Raw genomic sequence first — 23,992 nt, 5'->3', positions numbered from 1 at the left:
AAAAAAGTAAGACCCTTCATATGCTGCCACGTCGCTTTTTGTCGTTAGAAAAAGAGGTTTAATATTTGTCAACCATTTAAATGTAGTAGGGTTAACATTGTTTATTTGTTCGTGGAATTCGTGGTGTTTGTCGACCACTATGGTCATTTACACCAGACCGATATTCTTCAATTTTATTCCATAGCTGCCGACCTGTAGCACGGACCACTTCTATAGGCTTTTTGTAAGGCACCGCTTACGCGAATGAGATGGGCGAGGATGAGCTAGATCAGAGGTCTCAAACTCAAATGTGCTCGCGGGCCAATTTCCAATTTCTGATGACGCCGCGGGCCGCAGCATCAATAATAGGGGTATTCAATGTATAATATCGAAGTACACCTTATTTCACAGCACCCTGCAGACAGCCATTTCACAAACATCGCGGCAATGTAATTTACTATTATACTATTCCCGCTTGATACGAAAAAAATGACATTTTCAAACATTTTAATAAAATAATTTTAGATATCATGCGAGAGGACGCATGATGACATCGTAAGAGCTGTCGGGTTATAATATTGCAGCTTATAGTGGAACTTTGACGTGCCAAAATTTTATGTAGAATATTTTAAAATTTACTAAAGATTGATCTGATATCAGAGCATGTGAGCGGTGTAGCCTAAGCAGGCTATTGTTACTGTCAGTGCCGAAGTCAAACTAATCCAGCGTTATATTTTATTCGATTAATATTGGAACAGATTAATAACAATTTAAATATAATCATTATTGGGCCATAGTAAAAGCATTGTTTCTTAACATATTTAGCTATCGTACCCTTTGGGCTTTCAATAAGATTTCCCATGCCCGTGTCCATTTTCAACAAAATTTCTGATGGTACCTATATTTAAAAATCAGAAAGCTCATTCGCATAAAATCGCGCGTATGGCGCGAATGATATTTCCAGTTGAATAAATTGGCCCAGAAAATATTCCACAGCATATAGGCCTATTTCCACAATGCATCTCGTACCCCCTGATGTGGTGCTACCACGAATGGGCTACGGACCCCTGGTTAAGAACCTGCAACCGCCGAAGAATCCATTGGTGATACAGCTTTGGAGCGTACCTCTACCTTACTCACCAAGTCACCACTGATAATAACATGGATAAAGAGAACAAACAGTACTCAGGATTTAAACAAATATACGTCAAGGGGGCCACAGAATGCCAATGGTTTCCATATTGACCTGATTAGATATATCCCACGCAACACAAGCTACGGCATTTTGATATATTACTATTCCCCATGACAGTTTCATAGATTGTTGCGTCCGTAGGATTACCTATAGTCACTATTCCGAGACCCAAGTCGTTCTCTGATTTCAACGCTTGACCCGACTCAGCTCGACTCATTTTTAGTTTATCACCCAGTTCACCCAAAATCTAGTATTTTGACGAACGGTCGCACCAAACAAAATCACAATTTTCATTCACGAATACTCAACGGGTCATGTTTTATCATGATGAACTAGAAATGTGACGTAATAGCGATCTTCCACCTCATGCTAGATTTTAGAAGTGATGTGATAGTGAAGTTTGTTGAGATTTCAGATTTTTGTAGTAGTGTTAGAGTGAACTTCCAGTTCTTAAATCTAAAAAGATATATGACACTTGAATATAATATCGAATACTTGAAATTCCAAAATGCATTCGCGGGCCGCACAAAATGGTATCGAGGGCCGCGTGTTTGAGACCTCTGAGCTAGATAAACCTCCAACACTCAAGTAGGAAGTCTGGAGTCGACCTCGGCCCGACTCGAACCCTCAACCCAATTGATATTACAGCTGTGAATTATACCACTACGCTATCTTGGCACAATCAGGGTTAGCATATGTCCTCTTTTAAGAGGATTTGCCCTCTGTTTTCAATAAATTGAAAGTGTCCTCGGAGGACGCCTAAATGCCCTCTTTTTGGGAATGTGTCCACTTTTTCTAGAAAAAGTATTAAAATGCAATCAAAAACTCGACTCCGACGCAACGAAAGCCAGAGTTGGCAAGACAATCAACGAAAAACACACGCACGACGGGTATTTATTTTCATTCTTTTTTAGTCAACACCACGAAAGTATCCTGAAAAGGGTAATTCGCGAGTCGAGTAAAAATGATGGCTTTTTCAGAAATGTTGGTCGAAAATTTTTCAAAATCACCACTTTACTTTTCCCGTGCTAGAACTTTCAGAATTTTTGAAAAGTGTCCGCTTTGTCGGATCTGAAGATATGGTAACCCTGAATGTGGGACTATTACTGGGAGACTTGAAATCCTCAATTGGTCGCATCATATAGCATCTAAAATATTTAGCATAAAGCTGCCAATATTCACAAAATCTTTGTGGTCGCAAATGGGTATACATAGTTATGCTTTCGAAGTCATTCGTAATGTAAAACACATGACTCGAAGCTTGATATTTGACTGGGGATCAAATCACCCATATACTCGAATATACCCAGCCCTATATATACTGTAGATTGCCCTACCGTACTAAGTTGTCAGATTTGGCGGTATTTTCAACCTGTTTGTTGCAATTATATCCTTTTTTCAGGTAATGATACCGTAACTTCCTATTTTTAGACATCCGTTTACCGAAAAGGCCGTGAATAGGTGACAGTGAGACTGAGACTGAGGAACAGTGTGTCGACCTTTTATTTTTAATTCTAGTCTTTTTATTACTTTCGGAGTTTGTTTAGCTGTCCTTATTTTTTCATAGAGCCTATACATGTATATAGTCACCCTGCCCATATCTCATGAACGACTTCGTTCCGATCACCATGATCACTTCGGTTGTTCAAAAATTATTTTCGAACTCCGGGGATTCAATGATTGAATTATTAGGTTGCCTAAAAACGCTGCACACACAATTTGGCTCGATTCCGCCTGGTAGATGTGAACGCACAGGAGTTTGAAAATTTTGTAAAATTTTGAAATGCTCATATACGCTGTAGCTTAGTCTACACTTTTAGTCAATAAAAGCCGAGAAAACCGTCTGTATATCAGGGTTGTAATGACTCGAGTCATGACTCGACTCGAGTCCGACTCGAGTCACGTTTTTCAGATGACTCGTTTTGACTCGAGTCATTTTCTCAAATTACGGAAATGAATCGACTCGACTCGAGTCAATTTGTGTATTGACTCGTCTTGGACTCGACTTGAAAATGCGTCCAGAAACTGCTGAAAATGACGAAAATTAGTATATTATAAATGCGAACCATTCGATATCACCAAACAGAGTTACAAAAAGTTGATTTAACAAGGCTTTAACTGGAAACTGGGCAGTCAACACAATGACTTTGACTCGAGTCGAGTCATAATACCATGACTCGGACTTGACCCTCTGCTCGGTGACTTGGACTTGACTCGGTGGTGAATTGAAAATGACTCAACTTGACTCGAGTCAAAACTATAAAACTGAGATTGACTTGTGACTCGGAGCATTGCCACTTGGTTACAACCCTGCTGTATATCAAGAGGTTTTTTCTCGAAAGGTCACGACAAATATACTAAGAAAAAAAAAATTTTTCTTCAAATTTTACTGTCAACCCCATTAAATTGTTAAGTAGTCTCAAATATCTCTGCTTTTACGGGTTGGAATTTCGCTAAATTTGTTTTGCATCGTTTTTGTAGACAACTTTACAATTTCATGGCGTTGACAGTATAAAAAAAAATTATAATAAATTCAAAATTTTCAAACTCTTGTGCGTTCACATTTATCGGTTGAAATCGAGTGGAATTTGCTGTCCCGCGTTTTTTTTAGACAGCGTAACATTTTAATCAGTGAATCCCCGGAATCCGGAAAAAGTTATTTTTGAACAACTCTAATGCTGCACATTCGCCGTAAATGTAGTCTCGGTTTCAGCATAGAGCGAGCAGCGAGCATTATATATTTTCAATGTCGCCTAAATAATCGCGCTCTTTCTCGAAAGTCCACGTGAAGCGTTACGAGCAACGGTCGATGGGACGCGAGTATCTTTGTTGCCGCCTCGGGCAGTATATCGTTGTAATAATGTTTTTTCAAGAAGATATTGCCGACATGATTTCCTCGAATACAACAGATAACACGAGGTAGGCGACCTATCGATTATGATAAGACTCGACCTGGTCAAACCAACAGATAGGATGACAGATATTCGGTGGATTTTTTCGGAACTTCGAAACTCATAGATGAGACCATGCAGTTTATCTTGGGGTCAATTTTTTATTCATGTATTTCTTCCATTTCAGAGATTAATAGAGGGTTTTCACACCAATAGGAAAACTTTTGATTACAGACTTAAACTCCATTCGTCCACTCTAAATCCACAACTGATATACGTCTGCATGTATTGTAGGCCTATATATTGATATCCAATGGTGTATAGCTCATTATTGGAAACAACTGTCCGGTATCGATTCAAAATACATATACACTTATTTTACAAACTGCCAATCGAGTTGGTTGACTGTAAACAAGCTATATGGCAGTATTTTTAGTAGTTCAAGATCTAGCTGAAGTTGTAGTTGGGGATTATGAAAAGTGAGTAGTTCTAATTCTAGCTGCCCATTTCTATAGTTGTTGTCGTTTTGGGTTAATTGCGATACCGCTGTTCTGGTGTGCGCAATTAGAATTATAGCCTACTTATAGCAACACAGTTTTCTTCCAAATTAGATTACAACTAGAATCAAAGCTACACAGTTCTTTCCAAAGTAGAATATAATTAGAATTAGGGCTACTCAATTTGCTCCCAATTAGATTAGAATTTGAATTACTGAATTTGCAAAACCTTGGAAATTAAATGAAAGTCCGAACTAAAAAGAAATAAAACAAAATTCATGTTTATATCAAATCAGAGCTTGGTTAACGTCTGTATACACCAAGCTTGAGTCGTTTCGCACTATGAAGTTCAGAACTGATTCATGCCTACGAGTTCTTGAGTAGCAGCCTTGAAAAAAAAGAGGAATTGACGGAGAATCCCGGTTTCCACGGATAGTGTGTGACTGATTTGCTCAACCTTCGGGGCAGTTCCATAAAACCTTGTCTTTCACGTGTATAGTTTGTGTCGAAGACACCTTATTAGTGTTCGCTGTCTATTAGTGTTCGCCTTACCCTTGAAGCAAAAAAGTGGATGACATGTGAATAAAGAGGACATTTGGTCGTCCTCATAGGACATCTGACTTTTATTAAAAAAGATGACAAATCTTCCTAAAAGAGAACACACGATATTTCTTTAATTCAGCACTCCAAAAAAGGGCGAGTACTGCGTTACTTGCCATCTCTGCACATTAAGGTCGTGGTAATGCATTTATCCATCATTTTACAGGGATTATGCACCCATGTTGCCCCTACTCCAGAATATTCCGCGTGTTGGCTTAATTGGCATATGAGGAAGGGCGAGAATTGCAAAGTTTCAATTTGAAATGAAAATGTTCCGATGATGTTCGCTTGTAGGTTTCGCGCGTGGAGCCAAGTAAAATGGCGGTGTCCGCGTTATCTCCGCAAGTGTCGCACTTCGGATGTTAGATAATTAACCTTGTTAGTCACTGTCTGCGTTTACATTAGCCGCGATCAGGTAATGTGATTTCACGTAAACCAAGCGGGTTACACGTATGCTGACGTACCGTCGAATTACACTGATGATATCAACGAAAGACGCTGCTGGGATTGGGATGGCCGATCGTCAAAAACTGCGCTGTTCGAGTTATGCGTCTTTTATTCCAATCACTGTATATATATTTCTATAATCGACCCTCTCGAAATACTGAAGTAAACCACATGATACAGTGCGATCTGATTTAAGGGGAAGTTAGTTGGACCCGACTCGACTTGAATGAACCTCGCGTTGGCAGAATCGCTGTAACGACTCGATTGTCAGCGGATGATCATTCTCCAATTTGAAATCGCTGGCGATTCGCAACCGGTCAAAAATGGACACAACAAAGAAGACTTGGGCAACCTGATAATCCTGGTTGTCTAATTACACTAATTAGAGAGAATTTGCGGTAATAAAATTATAATCTAATATGCGACGTGTTTCCATTCTCTAATTTCGATTCTATAGCCTAACTTGCTACGGGAGAATTGTATAGTGCCGAACGAGCCAAGCCTGTTCTACATACATTTTCCATCCTCACGCTCATGATAATGAACTCTGATTTGATACAAACTGAACCTGATTTAATATCCAAATTTTCGCGAATTCAGTAATTTTAATTCTATTCCCACTTCAAAAAACAACAACTGTGCAGCTATCATTGTAGTCTGTCAAAACTGTGTAGTTATAATTCAAATTCTAATCTAATTTGGAAAAATAATCGTGGAGCTATAATTCTAATTCTAATCTAATTTGGAAAAGCTGCAATTCTTCCATTTGTCCAAATCTGCAACATAGCTTGTTATAAAACACGCCTGCATCTTTATAACATTGCTTTAAACAAAAAATATTCAAAGCCTGTATTATCATTTCAAACTATCTGTGAAAGCCCATGTATAGTACGTGTGAGATCGATTTGTGCTAGAAATACTTTGCTTATACGATATGGTTTCATCCGCGGCCTTCGTAAATATCTATATCTATATGTATATCGACAGTAACATCAGGCAGGTACTAAATCAATTAACTCGGGGGCGGGGAGCTTATCCAGCCTGATAAAGGACAAATGAAGTATTGAGCATTCCGGATATCAGGGCAAGGTTTTAACATGTAACTGGACTGTACGCAACCCTGACCATGCCAATGGTAACATCGAAGACGAAATTCCAGAATTTGCAACTGAATGTCGCAGTTCAGTCTTGAATCAAAGTACAAAGCGATCGTGTTTTTAACGCAAGTATACTACCTTCAAAACTTTCTGTGTCGTGCACTCTAGTGAACCTAAATATCGAAAATGTTAGATGTTGTTTTCATCGGTTTGAGATCATGGCTCGAAAATAAAAAAACACACAATATTAAACATGTTTTAAACAAGGTCCTTGGTTGTGTTTTAAATTCATTTTCATTTTAAACACAACTCTAGATGTTGGTGGCATCACGTTGCAAACCATGCACTGCGCATTTGTTGGGTGTGAGCCGCGATTCCACCAGCGCAAGTTTACAAAGGTCCAAACGAGGGAAGACGTGTATAGATCACGGAGCTCAAAAACATTCTGCTTCATCGTAATCCAATGACGCACGCTTAAGCTGTGAACTTTCACAAACAACGTGGAGCTTTATTTGTCAACTTAATCTGCTTAGCTTCATCACGTTGGAAGCCCGTTATGGTATCAATATGAGCTTGAAATTTTAATCAAAATTATGGATAATCGCGGCTTCCTGTACAATGTCCAATCGCTCCCAACACACGATCTTAGGATATAGCAATCCAGTTTTAATGTGCCGCGGATAGCATTATTTTATTCCCTGGTTCAGGAAGACTGCGAAACATTATACTGATAATGAACAGGACTGTCAATAGTTATTATATACCTACACTACGCTACCCAGATCCTCCCAACTTGGTTCTCAACTGAACGGGGACATGTCTTATAGCAACCGATTTATTGAGGTTAGTACGACCATACAAGCCTGTCTTGATTTTCACAGGCTCAATCACGGTTAAATAATCAGTAGGGCAAGTTTTTGTTACAGTCGAATCCGTGGAAAGTTGCATTTATTTATTAAGTTGCAGTAAAAAGCTACATTTATCTTTAACAAATGTTTTACTATATGAACATTATGGACAAGTTCCTTGAAATTATTAGCGTGTGATATACCAGAATCCGTATCCAAGGCACTGTAGCAAAACTCAGTGTTGGCGACCTCAACAAAATCAATAGCCTGAAAAAATTGAACCATTGAAAATATAATTTTTGGCGGTCTAGCCTGAATGCACGTCGAATCAGAAAGGACCTCACATTTAAACGACAGTGAAATAATCAAACGATCAATTCACATATAGTGCCAAATATTTCCAGTACATAAAAGTTGGTTACATGAAATATCGAAAAACTTGTAGAAATTTGCATGAAAAATTGATAAAACCTGCAAAAAGTTTAACGAAAAGAGGGAAAAGTTTCAATAAGTTACATGTAAAAAATGGAGTAAAGTTGCAAAAAGTTGCAATATAAAAATCCTCCAAACAGCTTAAAACACCATACTAGATAACTTTCAAGTATTTAGGAAGCTGCCGGAAGCTGTAAAAAAAAAGTTGCAAAAGTTACAAAAACTTGCCCTAATAATCAGTAACATAGCTAGTTTAAGAATCGTATATTGGCAAAGCCATTGAAAGACTAGTACTTCCTGTCTTTTCATTAAATCGCAATCTAGTTGTGTTTCGAAAAAACGGAATGATTAATAAAATGAACCAACGTGATCGCAACTTGACTTAGATTCATGACTGCAGTATTTCAAAGCTCTCTGAGACCAACTGCATCAAACCAATCAAGTGTTTTCTTTCCGCCAATGTCTCATCTAGCCACCATCGATATCATAAACCTGATGTATGCTGGATCTGTACCGACTTGACTGACACAGAAGAAAATTGCTTCCAACGCAAGCTCTCAAAACATTCGAGGATCAAGTTGAAAAAAGGCAAGTGTGTACTTCGAAATTTGAAAATGATAAATCTCCTGAAAGTGAAATTGTATGTTACGCCAGACGGATTCTTGTAATATAAATCTCGGAACTTTGAACGTGCAAATTCATTGGCCGCGGCCCACATCGCCCTTGGCAGTGATTATCTTTTAGAGAAACATATCGCCAGATCTGAATCACATTATACAATGTAAGCTCCGTGACTATAGCTGTGATTGTATGGCACAATGATCTCCCCTCAAGCTATTATGTAGGCCTCAATTTTGTTTGTGGTATTCTTGGGTATTTCTTCGACTGCAATGGTCATTTACACCAGGTTAATATTCTTCATTGTGATCCTTTATCTGCCGATCTTGTATAGCACGGCTTACGTTCGTTCTATGATTTTTCATACACCGGTTACGCGGAGCAGATGACATGGAGTCTACATAAACATTCAACAGTTGGGAGGACTCCAGTCCTTACTACGCTACAAGTTTGTACGAATTATGCGACCCGGCGCGGTAACTCTGCGGCGGCATTTTATGAGTTATTTAATTTATTGAACACTATATGATAGAAAATTGAGTTACCGATAATAATTCCGATATCGCCTCTTTTCAAGAACTCTCCCCGATATATTTCACACCAAGGACGTACCGGCAATTCAGACTCTACTGGTTCGAGATATATTAATGCTCAGTAGATTGATGGAGGTGTCCTCTCACAAAATGGCGAGCAAGTTCGTGCTGCAGATATAAACAGAAGAAGGGAATCTCTCTCGCGACCATATTCGCATGATGTCTGATGCTGGTTAATCTGTGATTACTTCCATCAAAACTGTATATCCCGACAGTATCCGGTAAAAGTTTTTGAGTCGTTCCCAAATATTCAGCACTTAATCGAATGTATTCGCCTGGGAGATACAAAATATTCTGTTTAGGAATCGACGTGACCGTGTCGGCGCGCTAAATGTCAAGTCGGAGCCTGAAGCTACGTAGTCGTGTAGAACGTTTAAATACACCCGGCGATGTACAGTACACACAGCTTATGTGCGCGGCATATTGATTACAAACTTTCTCATACCTGATTATAAGAGCTAGATGTCCTATCGATTAAAAGAGTGTCCGTCCGTTCATGAAATATTTATGGCTTCTTAATTGAGACCGTATCAAGGTTATGTGCCCAGCCCCCACCCAATATAGTTGGCTGTCAAAGTGCACCGCAACAGATTTAAGATATGTCTGGGGCGTTCGTTTTAGTATTGAATTCATTGCGGCATTGTTCAACCTGCATGCAGCTATTCTCGAATCAGAAATAGGGTAATCATGATTTGCAATCGATTATTTTACACACGAAGAGCTTCTTGGAGGTTGAGAGCTTCAATATACAATTGAATAGTATATACTAATTCTGTACTAGTTGTTTACGATTACCCCTGAAGAGTTTTAGCCGAAAATATTCGGGTTGATTTAAATATGAATATAATACTCAGTTGTATATTTTACACTCGTGGACTATGCTCAGCAACCTTTTTGAAACCAGGAGCTACTTCTTGGGTAGCATACTAATAAATGCGAAGGCCTTCAGTTAGGCCCACTCCCTCAGTTTACCCGAGCTTGGTTAGATATCTTCACTTTGACATTCAGATCACTGGGCTCAATTACTGTTCAGTGTTCACATGAACCCGTCTCCACCTCGACCCTAAATTATTTTATTTGAATATTTGCTACTGCCGCCAAGGGCGAGTCATTTGCCCGCTGGCACCGCGTTGATGATCCTTGCTGTAGATATAGTTTTGCAACCGCGGATATATACAATATACATATATCCTCACAATATTCCTTAACATCTCCACGAATATACTTCACACATAGGCTACTAGAGCAGTCGTTCTTAACCGGGCTTCATACGAAGCCCGGAGTTCCGTGAGCATGTCTCAGTGTTTGAGCTGAGGTGACGACACATATCCGATTCATACTGCAGATGTTACATTGATTTGCAGTAATTATTCAGCATTATCTTTTTAGTTTCAGGAAGATCATGTCTAACGGTTGCACAGTTGTGTGCACCAGTGTTAGATATATTGTCTTGAGGTAGATTGGAGATTGGCATAAGGGTCTGCCATGTTAGTAAAGGCTAAAGACCACTGTACTAAGGACAAGATCAGTGGTTCTCAAACTGAGGGCGTGAAAGCATCAAGCATCTGAAGTGAGGCGCAAAGTCGCCTGTGAATAATGAAGGCTGTGAACTCGGAATTAGGTTAATTTGTGCTGAAACTTTCAAGTTTCAACAGCGGTAATAATCCTAATGAGGTCACGATTTAAATGTCATATACTAGCGTCACACTGCCCATACACCGATGCCAGATTGTGCCTGATGGCGGACCTTACACCGATCAGAAGACGCCTCTGAATTAGGATTAGCTTGTGAATGCGTGTCGGACGTCTGTGTTAACTGTTGCTTTTATGGTCTGTCTGTCCAGCATCAGAGCAAAGTTAAAGACAAATAAGATGTTTGGTAATAAGGTCATGTCATATGCCATACATAATATGCCATTTGATTTCCTAGAAGCAATTTGAATCGAAGTGGCTTAGAACGTCGAAGTGGCCACTCCGAGTATACTCAATTTGTCAATTGAGACACATTTTTGTAGAATGCCAATCTTGAGAACCGCATTTTATAGAAGCCCAAAAGTTCTCGATTGATCGGTTGAATTATTCTCTTGCCGAACACCAGCGACTCGCAAAGAAAATTATTTGTTCCGTGAAGAATTGCCAAGTTTGAATGGCGTGCATCCCGCGCCATCGGGTAGTGATTTAGACTGTGGTCTGGTACATTGAGCCAAACCAAGTCGTGAAATAGAAGGGATTAAACACCAAAATCGCTAAAATAAGTAGTTGCTACATGGTACAATTTCACTGCACCTGAATATTTTGAAAAAACAACCATCCGAAAGTTTCTTCGCGCGCTGCGAGATTTGCTACCAGCTCATGATTATTGCTTCGTATAGTCCAGATTTAATATTCGAACAGTGATAAACGTAAACTTTCAACAGTGATAACCTTCCATACCAGCGAACTATGCCTTGGGATTGCAAATATTCTGGTCCCTCGTTTTGATATGACGATAAGGGGGACGCGAAATTGTTCGCTATCGTCAAGGGTGGCGTGTCTATAAAGCTTGAGAACCACTGGACTAGATCGTAAAAACCAACGCATTGTGTTCGTCATCGATGGTACGTAATGAAGTAACACACAATCAAATTCGTTTTCGTACAAAAAGCTCAGATGCTCGAAATCTGTGTGAACAAACTGTAGTGATCCACGCCAATTTGCTACATTGCGCAGCAGAATCACCCAAACTGCGAATGGAGAAGCCGGTAACGTACTACGCCAAATATGAAATGCGATTGTTAGTGATTAATTTACATCCTGTAGTAAATATGTGCTTCGGTTGCGTTTTGCATACTATTAATGTGTTGAAAGTGGGGCAAGAGCCGTTCCTGTTTGTAATGAGCTCCTATCGTACGTTTCAACGTCTACTTAGACGCCGCCCGGTATGGTGTAAAATAATTTCAGCGCAGCTTGCTGTTTCTGTGATGTTTTCGAGCACTTTAACAGTTATGAAAACACGGGGCCTTTTATTTTGAATGGAAACTGTTAATTTAGGTATGTTGCAAAACAACAACTCAGCGATTAGGCGACCGCATCTGCCAGGAAAAACGTCTCAGCTCGAAGGAAACCGCAGACAAAACATCTTCAGTTTGGCAGAAACTTGAGATGATCCAAATGGAAATATGGATTTTGGCGGATTGAAAAGCTTATCTGAATCACTCAATTGCTTTGTAAAGGCCTACAATACCATGGCTTACAAATTATTGCTGAATATGCAATAGTTATTGTTATGAGGGTTAATTGCAACACTCTTTGCGTAGTAATTAGAGAATGGCCTATTAATTATTGGTTCGCCGATAATAGTACGCCGATATTACACTTTGAAAGAAATCTCGGTAAAAAATCTCGGCAATTTTTATGACACGAGTCAGAGAACTAAAATCTGCGACCGCTAGACTAGGAATATTTATATATTTCTCATGGTTGCCCGACATATGAGCATGCGACACAATGGAAAACGACAGTTCAGCTGTATTGTGACTGTATAACCCAAAAACGTACCCTAACCCGAAACATAGCCTAAACTAACCTAACCTAACCCAAAGCCTAACCCTAACCCAACCATAAATCCAACCCTTACGTACCCGTAACCTAGGTTTACCAGACGTCCTCTTTTAAGAGGATTTGTCCTCTTTTTTGACTTTTTTGAAAGTGTCCTCGGAGGACGCCCTTTTGTCCTCTTTTTTGAGATTTTGTCCTCTTTTTTGAAAATTTAAGTCAGATTTAGAGCAAATTGCGAGTGATATGCCGCAAATTAGCGCAGAAGTGAAGCTCCGGCGGGTATTTCGGAGGGAGAAGCGGTGATTTTAGCTCTGAGCGAAAAGAAGACTTTTTTTTTAGTCATTCACCTGGCAATGTGGAGAGAAAAACGTTATTTCGAGCTCTGAGCGGAAGTGATGACCTTTTTTTTTTTTTAGTCAACCGATCACGAAGTGGGAAAAATTTACCGGTTTTTTGAGAATTCTTCTCCAGTTTTGCATGTCTGAAATTTCTGAAAAAGTGTCCTCTTTTTACATTTCCAAAATATGGTAAGCCTACCCTAACCCGCAATTTAACCCACATGCTCATGTGTCGCATGCCAGATTGTCGCATGCTGTAATGTCGCATGCTCATTGCTCATATGTCCACGGACCATTTCTCGTAACTTACTGGAGTTCCGATTAGAGCCCCACCGATATTGGATTTTTGAGCCGATATTCAACACACTCACCGATAACACTGATATAGTAAGCTGATATTCAGAAGATGTGGAACCGTATAACCTAGATGTCATATCATTTGAATATCGGCTTAATATATCGAGGTCAACGGTGACGCGTTACATACTCGTATGCTATGAACAATAACTAATTGGGGTAAATTCTTCTCTGAATCATCGTATTATATATGATAGATTATCTTGATGTTATGAAGCTTACGTAAATATTTTCAAAATAGAACCAATTTGAGTTTTGACGCCTATTTAGGGCAGCGTTGCGTTATAAATTCTGGATTTCATGATACTATTGGAGAAACAGAACTTCAATATACCATTGAATAAGATATTCATATTTAAACAAATCAGAATATGGTCGGATGACACCCGTCGGTAGCTACTAGATATTTTAAAAGAACTTTGCATGTCAACAGTCGTATCAATGGCATGAAAAAAATATGCGTTTTGGAGTCGGGTTGTACGGTCACATCAGTATCATCCCTAGCGCCTCTCGGAAATCCACTAAGAACAACCCCTTTATATGTATTTCAGTTACGGTTTCAGAAAGGATGGTCCGTAGCTTGTCCTTGTCCAAATGTCCATCATGTTTTGTGAAAGAGACATGGATTTTCCTGTTTTGCAAGAAAGATTGTGGTCGCCCTCAGGCGGGATGTTGTACAAATATCACAGACAATTATACAATTATAACAATTTGCACAAGGATGGGCAATTGGGCATACTTTGTATTGCACACTCACTGTTGTGAGGTTATTCGAGTATGGGTTGCGTCGGCCTGCGCGACCGTCACTCGATTTTGAATATACGCACGGAAATTAACTGGTACGAGTGCTGTCGTGGACTTATTAGAAGTGGTGCAAACTTAACCAAAACTGCTCTTTAATTTTGAAATTCAAATTGTGAATATAAGTAATTAAACCTAAAAAATGATCTAAGTAGAAGTGAAGGTAGTACTCAATGATATATATTCAAAGTCGGTAAAATATAATCCGGAAAAAGCAGAAGCACTTCGTTACTGACGGCCTCTGGACTCAAAAGACATCTAAGGAATTTGTTTAATGTACTTTGTTAGATAACTTTGAGATTAAGAGGCTTATTAGGTACATACGTCACCGTGAAAGTGCCTCCAGAGAGTATGCCTTTTCAGCATTTTCAATATGCTCTGTGTTTGATGACTTTTTCATACCTGCTAAACATGTCCATTCCCATTACACAAGATCTTCGTCTAAAGGAGACGTCTACTTACCCCAACCCAATAGCAACCTAACTAAGAGATCTATCGACTACTCGGGACCTATCATCTGGAATGCATTACCATCACATATCCGTGAATTGCCTTATAATAGATTCAAAAAAGCTCTACTTGATCACATCTTGTCGTTACACTAACACTGTTGCCCTACCTCGCCCAGACATTGCTTCATTGATCATTTGCTACCATTGTTCAATTTTTTTTTCTATTTTCCATTTTTTTACAGCCAGACTGTTCTGAGTCAAGTGTACCTGTTTGATGCTGGTGTGATCAGACTAGATGACCTTCACGGTCTTATCGATCATTCCTATCTAATACCGAATACTGTGCACGCATATTTTCTGTACCACCATCACTGCCGTTTGTTATGTATTTTGGTTCGATGAAAATAAAGACTCTCTCTCTCTATATATATATACATTATGCATGTTGCCTCTTAGACTGGGCCAACACCAATATTATAGCTGCCCGACAGGTGGCGGTATGTGGCTATATCTGTTATGGGGAATCACCAAAAATAATATAGCGTGTGAAGTTAATGTAGTACATGACTTCCTGTAAGGATGTTACTGTATTGTGTTCCGTTTAAAGGAAGGAAGGAAAGGACGTAGTTTGTTTTTGTCCTTGATGTTTTTTTTGCGGCATATACACCGACCCACGACCTACCGTTCGTACTAGATAATTCTAATTGGCTAATAAGACTAGTTAGAGCTGTTATCTAATTGTAATCTAATTTATGAAATATTTCCGTGCTGTCATTTAAATTCTAGTCTACTTTCTGCACTACAAAAAAAAATTAGACAAGTTTGGTCTCAATGTCTCAAATCGATTTTTTAGCAGAAAAAGTCTTAAAGACAAATTAGTCTTACCAAGTACTTTATGTCTCAAAAGTAAGCCAGAAATTGATCGAAAATGGTAGCAGTGCCTTGGGGGCATCCTTTTCAATGTTAGGGGTCTGAGCGGAGGAGGGGAAGGATGAGAGAGACCAGAAATTGCAGTGTTGAGATGATCCTGTACTAAGTTTACAAGGTATTCACTAGATATAGTTATCAAGGTACATGCCACTTACTACTCACGTATACCATTCAGATCAATATATATATGGTTGTCTGAGTCGAAAATAGCATTTATGGTGAGTGGGTGGTAAAATGAGACCAAATCAACCTCATTTCTTAAATTTGAGACCAAATTTGTCTAATTTTGAGACCAAATTGTCTAATTTTTTTTTGTAGTGTGGTTTTCTTGAAAATGCTACTGGAGAATTATTGCGCGAAACGAGCCAAGCTCGGTCTTGGTGTACCGACATTTGCCATTCTCGTGCTTATGACAGTGGACTCTGTTTTGATATTAACTGAACGTGATTCTTGCTGGATTTCTTTTCCATACTGAGATCGAATCCGATTTCCAAGTTATTGCGAATCCAGGCATTCTAATTCTATGTAATTTGGAAAAAGCTGTATAAAAATCGTACCGGTATTCGAGCATTTTCTAGTTGTCCAATTATGCGTACGAGATATTGAATTTATGTACAGCAAATATGGGCATCTGCATCTGCAATACCCCGATGGCAATCATGGAATGTGTGATCAAACCTCAAAAAATTTCCAATGGGTTTGATTCATAAGTTGGTTTTATTCTGTTTCCAAACATATGAATAGGCGTTTTATTAATTTAATATGGTCAGGGCAGGGGAATCGCCCTCGACGAACGTTGTAAAGTAACATTAATAAGAACAATCTTGACTCAACGATACAAATGAATGCACCATCAACTCTGCCTGCTGGTTGCTTTATCATGTATTATAATATGTCTGGAGCAGTGGTTCTCAAACTGAAGTTCACGGACTCCTAGGTCTCTGTGAAAGGGCGCTGTTGAAACACATCATCAAGAAACTATGAAACCTGTACCAGATTATCACATAAGAATGAGGCCATGAGTGTGTCAGTGATGATGATGAACTATAGGCTACGTTATCTATGTCAAGTCATTTAGATAGCTTTTATGTTAGGAATGAAGTTTAAATACAGGTGAGCTTGTTGTGATGACCTTTTTTTAATCACCAAGTACCTATGTAACCGCTTAACTTTTGACCTCGTCGTGGCAAGACCACTCAGGCATGCCACAAGGGCTTAAAGGTCAGGCGGTTGCACCTATTTTGACATAAAATAGCTCAAACAGAGACACAGGGACACAGAAAGAAGACTTTCAAGTTTTTAAATTCTGGGGTTACATGCCACTGACCAAAAAATATGAACCAAAAACATTGAAAAAAGAGGTACCGTAGGATATTGGAGGCACAAAAGTTACTCCAATGTAAGTTTCTCAACTTCCTCTTATCAGGAACAAACGTCAGAAGGTATTGTAATTCGTTATTTTTACGTCACAACAAAACTCATTGTATATATTGAATCTGGATAGTTGCGTTTACTTAGCGTTGTTCCTGATGAGAGTCGTTCGAAAATCTTGGGAGTGCTATAAATGGTATGTGTTATGATCTAGCAGTTGAATTGTTTACAATATCAAGATTGCTAACATAGAAAGCCACTTTCACATGGCAATAAGTGACATTCATAGCATTCCTTCAGATAAATCTCATAGATTGCTTCCATAGGCCTATGCCTTGTAATTATGATGCCAACTCCGCTCTTAAGGTAATTGTTTTAGATCTACCCAAACAATTTCTGAAGCTAGAGCAGTCAGTATCAATGTATAAGTATGCCAGATTAGTTGATGCATGGATGGATTATATTAATCATTGGTAGCATATTGTCACAGAATTAAAGAAAGATGTAGTGCCTGGAACTTGTTAATGAATGCTTAGTATAGCAACATAGAATTAGCATTGTAAGTTCAGAAATGTTATCACAGATAGTTGACAGTATATGTATGTATTGTACCGAACCTTCTTATTCCATTACAGTATGGTTATTTATGAGCATCCCTTTTCAGAGTCATGAGAGAGACAGTGTAATTTCATACACAGGAGGATTATAGAATTGAATATAATATTGATATTGAAATAAACCCAAATATTTTTGACGTCATAATTTTGTGATACGATTGTTGATGTACAATGTTCTTTCCAATTCTCTACTAGTAGCTGGCGATTACCTGTGACGATTGTCAGCCAAAAAAAAATTCCGGTTTAATTCAATATCAATATATTACGGCATTCAATTGTATATTGCTGTTTTGTACCTCCATGATGGATTATCTTACTAAAGCTAAGGAGCAAAATGAAGAATCCAACCCATAGCAACACACATACACTGGTCTCATGATGACTAGGGTGATTTATTTTGAATGTCAAAATTGTAACGTTAGGTCGAAAAAAGTTCACAATTTTTTGCAACCTGCATTTCGTTTGTATCGTGGATGTTTGCACTGTCGGTGAACTTAACATTTGAAAGTTTACATCCTGTTGCCAGCTTTATAGGCCTACCGTTGTAGACGGCCCATTGTCTGCTCATTGTGAATCATAAACGATCAAATGAAACAAATAGGTTTACATGGTGTTATGCTCAACGCACCGCAATATCCTAACTGTAGCAAGACTGCGTGCGCATTGGTTCTTTATCAAGATGAGCATGATGAAAAAATGTGACATAGACAACATCTACAAACTGAAGCAACACGGTGTGTCACCAGCAGTGTATGGACAACTGCAGTGTTGCCAGCCAGCAACTGCTGCTGTTGAATGTTCTTTTTCCCTTCTTAGCAGGCTACTTAGTAAGGAGAGACACTTTCTACCCGGGTAAAATGTAGAGTGTATCTTTCGTTGTAGGCTACTGCAACAAATTTCTAATATTTGTACCATTATGCGTGATGCAACTACTGGAATTCTTCATGGGTCCAGATTTCGTTTAAAGAAAGATTTGTCACGTAAAAATTTGTCAGTTTCTAAATCAAAAAGTTTTTTCAGGCCCACTACTCTGTAAGGACAGACAGTTCAAACCAGAAATGAAGATAAATAGAAGCCTACAATTCTAACATGGGCGAAAACACATAATTTACATACGTGAGGTCAAAATTTTGTCAAAATTCTCGTTTTTCAGGTCAAAATATTCTTTTTTTTAGGTTAAAAAAACGGCCCTAATGACGACACATTGTGACAGTTAACACCCATTAGATGTAGGCTTAAACATGGAATAGCAACAACCGATTGTTTTGATTCGTTCTGAATAGCTGAGGCTGGATTTGGGGTCATGCCGGTTTGGCGAATGTAGGATTTCCAGCAGTCGTATGGCTGGCGTTCGGGGCGCAGAATTTAATAAAACTGGTCATGATCAAAAGCCAGTATCTCGCTGAATCCGTAATACAAATTAAAATTAGGGCACTAGAACCTCACCCTAATTCACTATCAACATCTGAAATCTGCATTGGTCAGAACAGTCAGACCGTCATGACATAATAATCATCACGACAATGACCTATTGCAGCTGTCGGATTGTTCGGACAATGCCCGTGCTCAGATTTAGAGGGCGAATTCGGGGTAGTTCTTGTGTCCTGATCAGATTTTAATTTACACTTCCGCACTCAGTGCAATGGTAGCTTTCGATCAAGATCTGTTTCATTAAATATAGCTTCAATGGGATGCAAAATAATGTATTTTGTGTAGTCACCAGAGCATAACTGACTTAATAATATTACATTGTGACTAGGGCTAGGTTATCCGGATAACGGTTAACCGATTAACCACAGTGTTTTTTTATTATTTGATATCCGGATATAATTCTGCCGGTTAACCGGATAAAATGGTATATTTGCTAATGTGTTTTACACTTTTTAGTAAGCTTCTATGAGTCGTATTATTAGGGTTGCGCGCGGCCAATTAGCGAGAAGCGTGTTGCCAATTAGCGAGATACGTCTGTGCATATGCACTGTGCAGTAGTGCACAATGTAACCGTAACGCGACGCGATCTCCCGCTGAGAAGATCGCGAAATTTCGTCATTGATCGCCGTGCACTCGGTTAGCGTCTCTGGCCTGATTTATCGCGTCTTTAACAAGCCTATAATTCCGCTGGCTTGAAAAATCGCATCTGCATTAGGCCCTGTGCACACTATACCATCGCCGGCCTGCACGATGGCATCTGCATTGGCTTGGTGCGCACGATATTATCGCTGGACTACACAATCGCATCTGCAATAGGCCTGGTACGAAAGATATCATCGCTGGCCTAGCCATCGCGTCTCGGGCCTAGCATACGTTGGCTCCTGTCTCTCAATTACTTGGAGACAATATGCCGTTAAGTGCATTCTGATTAAAGAGTGACATCGCGAATGCAAGCGTAATTGATTTCCGCTGATACTTGATTCGAAAAAAATCGAAACCCTCATTTTATTTCAAACATCCCTCCCTTATATTACGGCTGGCCACGCACCGGTAAACGACCTGTCAGGGTTAGACTCTCTACGAAGCGCTGCTTACCATTCTGCCCACTTCTGTGGAAGCAGAAATAGCATTTAATACATGTGGTGTGTGGAATCTTTGTTACAAAACTCCGGTCCCGTCTACAGGATGCCACGATTGATGCATTGTGCATTATAAGGAGGGCGTTGCAGAAGCAGTGAACAATAAATTTTCTCGTATTCGCTCGTGCTGCGCGTGTACGTGTAGATCTACAATAACACTACCGGTATGTAATGATTTTGCGATCCATTTTCATGCAGACCTCGTGAAATCGATTGTTTCAATTAGCAGTTAATATCCGGTTAACCGGTTAGATAAATTCCAAATATATTGGATATATCCGATATACGGATAGTGAAAATTATTGATATCCGAACAAACCCTAACTGTGACATAGAGACTTCTCAGTAACTATCACTCAAAATCGACCATGAGTTATTTGCCTGTCTTTATGAATTCTCTCTCATTGCAGCAAATATATTCTAACTATCATTTGACCGGACATTGAATGAATGTCAAAAAGTAAGAAGGCGAAGATCGAAAGACAGTCAGTATGGGATGAAGGGCTCGAAGTAATGACCGATACTGTATTTATTCTACACAAGCGCTTTTCAACCTTTTTAAGTGCCATCCGAACTAGGCACGAAAATTTGTGTCTTGACTCATCCCGACATTGATAGACAGAACTCCCCAATTATGTAGGGAAAATCTGAGTAAATCTGTCATGAGTTTACCAGTGGGCCTATTGATAATTGTTTGGAATCCAATGTATTACTTTATTCTGTGTGGGTTATAATTTTCAAGTTTCCAATATCGGGCCTGATATCAGCACCATGATTTGGATTGTAATTTCAGTTCGACTAGCCTACCCTTCTGATTTCAGACGGAGAATCAATTTTACCCAAGCGCTGACACCAAATCGTTCATCTCATTCAAAGGAATGTTCTGTGACGAGATCAGAGCTATGTTGTGAGTAAACCGGTGTTGTTTAGTGTCTTGTGCAATAAGACGCATTGTGTCTGTAGTACAAGGCAAACGCAAATGATGAGCTCAACATTTTTCTGACCTCTATCATGAGGAGGCTCACTCTATATATACCCTGACTCCGACATTGATCCATTCATTCACTCGCCGACGCGTGTTTTACTAAAATCGAAGTCAAGTCACTTACTTTTTACTTTCAAAATTCTTCATACCGCCATTGAGCGGGGCCCGCATTGCGCTATGGATCATTTCGATTATTGACCATGATCTCATAGTTTTCTTGAAGCAGCGATTCGACCTGCGTCCAAACTATGTAGCTATCTTCAGGATAATACTTGGTACGCCAGACAGAATTATTAAACATCTGCCACTAATGAGGAGCAGGTCTGATCGTGTTGGAAGCCAGTAAGATTCTTAGTAAGCCCAAGTTATGCAGTTTCCCGATGAGAATCAGTCGAAGAACTTTATAAGCATCTTGTGGAATCGTGCATTTGAACGCGTCTTTCAACCTAACGACCTCAAGTTATTCTCATAATAGAAAGCTTTCTTGTAGGTGGACTTATTAATGTATGTTCCTGTTCCTCTTCATTCCGCCAGGTGGCGGCGTCGCGTCTCATGTTTGACTCTATTTCGTTCTGTGAATTGAATTGATATCAAAATCATGTCTGTGTGTGTGTCAGACCATTTTTTATTGTTCCCGCTTCACCGGTGATATCTCCCGACTTGGGACGATGGATTTGTGCTTTATTTTTGTTGTGTTTCTTTCGGATTCGGACTTAAACCTCCAAGCTTTTGCGAATTCAGTAATTTCAATTGTCATCTGGTTTACAAAAAAACTTGTGTACCGGCAGCTATTATTCTAATCTAATCTAATTTGCAAAAGATAAATATTTTATAGTTTTGAAACTCTGATATCGATGCCAGCATTCCAGTACCGGTACGGCGGTGCCGGTACCAAGCAGTTAGAATGCGGAATTACGAATTTAATGCCATTCGGAAAACGAAAGTTACAGAACAGTATTTCCCGTCGTAAGAACACGCACTTTCAATGTCGGAAACTACACATTTAGTCGCCGCTTATGGATGAATTCTGACACATCTTGGCTTCTGCCGTACGCGTAAACTAGCCATTGTCGAACGTTGCAATTAGCTCCGAGTTGAACTTTATTTTTAGAATCTAAATCTTCGGCGCCAGTCGCTCGTCTACTGTTGAGTGCAGCGTCGTAGTCTAATAGCGTCAGCCGAGTTGTTTTGGGTCCGATTGCAGGCTTTGATTCGTGTAAGCGGCGATTAGGCGTCAATGACTGGACCGTAATTACAGGCTTGATTATCACTGCCAAAAGATGCGTTTGTCTAACGAAAACTCTACATGAACGGATAAGTCTTCAAGCATGGACTTGTGGTCGCGTGTATTGCACAGTGACCTTTATAAATCAGCGGGTCTCAACCGCCGGCCCGTGGACCGGCTCCCAGAGATGAGCGGATTTGAAATTTCTATGTCCTAATCCAATCCAAATCCGAACCTTCAAATCCAAATCCTAATCCATAACTTTTTCATATTCAAGTCCATGTCCAATCCTAATCCGATTCCAACTGGAAATTCAGAAAAAATACTAATTTATGCAATGGAGGGATTCGAAAATTTTCTTTCACAACCAACGATTCACTTGATTCAAGATAACTTAGTAACCATAAGTACATTAATTACTGATCTGAATAAAGTTTGTCGCCATTCGCCACACGACATTTCAATCTCCCAGAGAGTAGGTGAATCCAATCCAAATCCTAATCCGTTCTGAAAAAAATGTCTAATCCAAATCCAATCCAAATCCGACAAAATTTCACAAATCCTGTTTTTTCAAAACCTAATCATAATCCATGCTCATCTCTGCCGGTTCCGACTGGTCCGCCAAATATGTAAGAGTTTGAACGCTTGTCCAATGTCCATTGAATAAAGAGATAGAACGCCAAATTTTTGAAAGGAATTAGAGCGTAATTTTGAACGCCTTCTGACTTGATATTAAGTTATGGGTCAGTGTTGGAATACGATAAGATTTTTAGCATTTCAAAGTAAGCAAAATTCAAGTTTGGTTGATATTAATTCAGAGGTCATTCTCCTAAGCATGAGGAGTTGAGGACGATGAACGTCTGTACCACGAGCTTGGCTCGTTTCGCACTATACTGCAGCATTTTCAGGAAAGCCAGAAATTATATTCGAATAGAAATAAAATGGGAGTATAGAAACATTTTACATATTAAATTAGATTCGCTCTAATTAGTTTAGTTAGTAATAGACAAGTAGAATTATCCAGTTGTTCAAGTCTGTTATGGCGTACTTTCGACTAGGCGACAATGCTACATATGTAGTAGCACGGTGCTCTTCAACCTTATTTGTTGTGACGAACCCATAAACAACACACCCTGTTTACTTGACCGCTTTCAACCAAAGTGATTTTCCGCACTGACGTTGCCAGAACAGGAACACAACGTATGTATTTAATTGGTAGGCTGATTACTGAGCGAATGGGGTGATTAAAAGCATTGCTCAGTCCAAAAACACCAGGACTATAAAAAAAAAACGTTGGCTTGAGACCACAACTGTGATTCCTGCGGGAAAATCCCGGTTTGTTACAAAGTAAATCTCGACTCACCGATTTCTTGATGATCATAGGCTGAGCCGGAGACGAGGAGATGTCCCATTCGGGGTCCCGGGTGTTGAAGCTCCATCATTTTCGCCAAGCAGGCTCTTCACAAGAAACCAGCTATATAATCCGCTACGACTAAATATCTGCAGAAGTGCAAACATGATACCTTCGATTTTGAAAGCTTTGTTTAGTGTAAAACTTGATATATTGAATTAAATTGAATAATATATCCGTATCGAAATAAAGGGGTAATCG

The 23,992-nt window shown here is 39.3% G+C and overlaps 3 protein-coding genes across 8 annotated transcripts in view; 1 reads left to right on the top strand and 2 right to left on the bottom strand.

Moving 5' to 3' along the window:
- Positions 1-23,892, bottom strand: part of LOC145452900 (uncharacterized) — a 77,973-nt gene extending 54,081 nt beyond the window's left edge. For 4 of the 6 annotated variants that reach the window (XM_080331029.1, XM_080331032.1, XM_080331030.1 and 1 more), the window contains exon 1: positions 23,744-23,891. In XM_080331029.1, coding sequence (XP_080187155.1) covers positions 23,744-23,822 — 79 coding nt within the window. In that variant the 5' untranslated portion in view covers positions 23,823-23,891. Of the gene's footprint in view, positions 1-23,743 lie in introns of all 6 variants that reach the window. The other 2 variants (XM_080331035.1, XM_080331031.1) reach the window with 1 other exon arrangement.
- LOC145452899 (uncharacterized) overlaps positions 1-23,992 on the bottom strand; it is a 268,123-nt gene that overhangs the window by 199,290 nt on the left and 44,841 nt on the right. The window lies entirely within an intron of this gene.
- The window catches only part of LOC145452910 (transcription initiation protein SPT3 homolog), a 130,775-nt gene that overhangs the window by 79,232 nt on the left and 27,551 nt on the right, over positions 1-23,992 (top strand). The window contains exons 2-3 of the mRNA XM_080331045.1: positions 20,581-20,680; positions 20,992-21,077. Coding sequence (XP_080187171.1) covers positions 20,621-20,680; positions 20,992-21,077 — 146 coding nt within the window. The 5' untranslated portion in view covers positions 20,581-20,620. The remainder of the gene's footprint in view (positions 1-20,580; positions 20,681-20,991; positions 21,078-23,992) is intronic.

Source organism: Botryllus schlosseri, chromosome 12, assembly GCF_051294905.1.
Source record: "Botryllus schlosseri isolate E-star chromosome 12, Bs_hap1, whole genome shotgun sequence".
NCBI lineage: Eukaryota > Metazoa > Chordata > Ascidiacea > Stolidobranchia > Styelidae > Botryllus > Botryllus schlosseri.
The sequence above is the reverse complement of the archived record's forward strand: the minus strand, read 5'-3'. Positions and strand labels throughout refer to the sequence as shown.